Here is a 3,704-nt window from a genome sequence, read left to right on the forward strand (position 1 = left end):
TAGGGACAATAAAAAAAAGTAAGATTATGTACACGTCTCGACTATGTGAATGTCATTGCTTCTCTACTCGACTTCTTGAAAAGCTTTACAAAGATGTCCATCATTTATTTCTTCATGTTGTGTGTTTTAGGGAATCTTGACTCAAAGGACGTTCGTTGGGTCTAGAATCCTACCCACAACAAACAAAATTTTAGCTTCCAACTTTTATATATGTTTGAGTCTCAAAATCTAGGGGAGGAAGCATATGAAGAAGAAAAGGATTAATTCTCAACTTTGTTTAGCACAATGTTTTTAACCTAATATGAAACCAAATTCCCCTCTTTCCTTCTTTGGTCCACCCAAATTGGAACCCTCTATTTTTTCAAACCCTAAAGTTTAGGCTTCGTTGACTTTGGTACATTCTAATTAATCATATACCAACATTGTTTATGAGTGGTAGGTTCAAATCTCCTAATTTTTTTTTTATTTATAACATAATATAGTTTCAATTGCAACCACTCTTGCTTTTCTCCCAAGTTCTTTTTTCTTGCTTTTAAAGAATCTTTGGGATTGTTTGAAACTTACTTTTTTTTTTTTTTTTTTTTTTTTTTTTTTAACTAAGTATTTTCTTAATTCTTTTTTCTTATAATTGTTATTTTAGTAATAATTGACCTTACTCATCATTTTGAATTTAATTTTAAGTGCATAGAAATCTTTAGCTTTTCTTCAAGTCATCCCATTAGAGTTCTTAGAAATATTTTGTAGTATAAAGAAGTAGATTTCATCCCTTTTGGTATTAAGAATAAGAATATAATAATGTGATTATTGATGATTAAACCCTTAGGAAGAGGGGGATGAATGAGTACATATTGTGGCATACCCATACCCTAAACCCAAACTAGTTGATACAATTATTGGATCATGAAACATTATTCGTGGGGGGCTTCCTTTCACTTTTTCCATTCTTTTCAGTTCTAATAAAATATTTTTATATATACCATTTTATTTCTTTTTATTTTGTATTTATATTAAATTACAAAAATATCCTGAAGTTTGCTTTTTATTGTTTTTAAAAAATCAGCCATATTAGTCTTATCTTTTATAAATATTTCAAATCTAAAATCACTTTTGTCATATTCAATATCACTTTGAAATAAGACTAAATCACTTAAAATTAATCTAATGTTTAATTTTACACTTTTAATATAGTTTTCATATAATCAATGATTTTGAACGCATATTTCATAATGATTTTAATGGTTTTATAGTCACTTCCAACTTTTATAATATAAATCTATTAGCATTTTGGCATTTAACTAGTATACCTAAAACAAGTGCACGATCTAGCACGACGCGCGGTATACGGGTCACAATTGTCATTCTATATCATTGTTACATCGTTTCAAATCCTAATTTATGTCCAACGGCGAATTTCTGCTACAAAAATAGTTTTAAAACATTAATGAAATATCATAATAATATTACAAATTTTTTTAAAGAATATGAGTATTTCTTAAAATTAAGATGAAAGTTCAGGAATTTTCTTCCCTTTTAATTAATCCTTATATCTTTTTACCTTTTTGTCACTATTTTCCTCCATGGATTAAAACTCATGAGCTATCTCTATTGTGCTAGTAAAGAGTAATATATATTCAATTTATTTAGTCAAAATCTAAAAGAAATCACGTATACACAATGAATATTGTAGTAACACTCCAACACTTCTAGTTTATTATCGTCAATTATAATCTAACACTCAATTGGTTAAAAAATCATATTTACGATTAGAAAAGTTGAATACCGATTCTTTCAAAATGTTCGGTCTAGTCCAACTATTTGAAAAGAATAGGAAAAAAAAAAGAATAGGAAAAAAAAAAAAAGAATAATGAATAAGAAATTAAGCACATTGTAAGACTCCACTAGAGAAAGATAAAAAAGGGATAAAGAAGTAAAGATGGGTTTAAGAAATTAAATAAAGAAAGAAAGAAGAGAGATATGATGATAAAAGAAGAAACCCATAAACTAAAGGCTAAAAAAGTGAGGCAAGCTGTTCTTTAATATTTCCCTTCTTTTTCCTCTGTTTTCTTTTAAAACTCAAAACTCCCTTAAACCCAAATTCATTCAATTCAGCATTCACTCATCAACAGAAACCAGAAATTATGAGATCCATGAAAAGAAGAAATCACTCCAAACCAAAACCCACTGCTCCACCGGCCGACCTTCTCGTCTGTTTTCCGGCACGTGCTCATCTCACTCTTCTCCCAAGTCCGGCCAGAGCTCCGGCGGAACCCCACCGCCGCCCCCACCACAGGAAAGCTCAACCGTCGCATTCTCAACCAAGTCCTCTTCCATGGGCTAAGGAAATGTCATCGGAACCCACGTCGCCGAAGGTCACGTGCGCCGGCCAGATCAAAATCAGACCCCACACTCATCGATCCACCAAGAATTGGCAATCGGTTATGGAAGAGATTGAGAGAATTCACAACAAAAAGAAACTAAATCAAAATGCTCTCGGTTTCAAGAGAGAAATTGTTAATTTCCTCTCGTGTTTACGAGGCTTTCGTTTTGATTTCCGTTGTTTCAGAGGCTTCCCTCAATCCGACACTACAACAGAGGATGAAGAAGAAGAAGAAGAATTCGAAGCCGAACCCGAATCGGAATCGGAATCCGATCAAGAACCCATTGAAGATTCTTCGAGAAGAGGAAGAACAATGTTCTCGGAATGGTTCATGGTTCTACAGGAAGAAGAAACCAAGCCCATAAACAACGACGTCGTTTCTTCACACGAGTTCCAGCCTTCCTCTGTTTCCGTTCCGCCTCCAAATGCTCTGTTACTGATGCGTTGCAGATCAGCCCCAAATTCTCTGTTACGGAAACCAACACAAGAAGAAGAAGAGGAAGAAGAAGAAGAAGAAGAAGAAAAAGAAAAAGAATCGAAAATCAGCTTGCAATTGTTAATGGAGGAAGAGAAAGAGGTGGTGGTTGCAAAGAAGAAGAAAAGCTTGATGGTAATGGATTATGATGCTGATTTTTACAAACTTTCATCAGACATTGCTAAAGAAACATGGGTTGTGAGTGGATCAAGTACCAGTAAATGTAGTGATGATCCATTGCTGAGAAGTCGAAGCTGGAAGAGATGATGAAGATTGAAGAAATGAATAAGAAAAACTCTGTGTTTCTGTTTCCTCTGTTTTTCCATGTTTGTTAAGAGATGAAATTTCTTCCAAGAAATGGGAAAACCCAGATGAGATTTTTTCATAATCTAATCTGGGTTTTGTTTATTTTCCTTGAATTTGTAGTAGATGAATATGAATATGATGTACAGTGAAATTTTGAAATTTGTGGGTTTGTGAAATTTTATGTGTATTATTATTATTATTATTATTATTTTAGAATCAAAATTAGGCATCCCTCAAATTTTAACTTGAAAATTTCGATGATTTTAAGCTCTGACAATGACATAAATTTGATCAATTTTTCTTTGTTGCTTTTGTTATGGAAATTTGGTATCAAAACTAGCTGGATGGGAATTGGCATTTCGGCATTGTGGAATCTAGATCTCTGTCTTTCATTTAAATTAATCTACCCTCATTCGAATAATATTTAAATAGACTTCACATACATCAACATTACACAATCAATAAATGATAAAAGATGAAAATAGCTCCAAATGAATCTTAGTATTTTTTTTTATTATTAATATTACTCAAATTTCTATTGTTTTT

The 3,704-nt window shown here is 32.1% G+C and overlaps 1 protein-coding gene across 1 annotated transcript; it reads left to right on the top strand.

Moving 5' to 3' along the window:
• The first annotated feature begins 1,902 nt into the window (after nt 1–1,902).
• Nucleotides 1,903–3,334, top strand: LOC150036555 (uncharacterized). Its single transcript, XM_090312577.1, has one exon. The coding sequence runs from the start codon at nt 2,139–2,141 to the stop codon at nt 3,117–3,119; it is 981 nt and encodes a 326-aa protein (XP_090168703.1). The 5' UTR covers nt 1,903–2,138; the 3' UTR covers nt 3,120–3,334.
• The last annotated feature ends 370 nt before the right edge of the window (nt 3,335–3,704 follow it).

This window comes from Benincasa hispida, chromosome 4, assembly GCF_027475165.1.
Source record: "Benincasa hispida cultivar pf3 chromosome 4, pf3_genome.v1.1, whole genome shotgun sequence".
Lineage (NCBI taxonomy): Eukaryota > Viridiplantae > Streptophyta > Magnoliopsida > Cucurbitales > Cucurbitaceae > Benincasa > Benincasa hispida.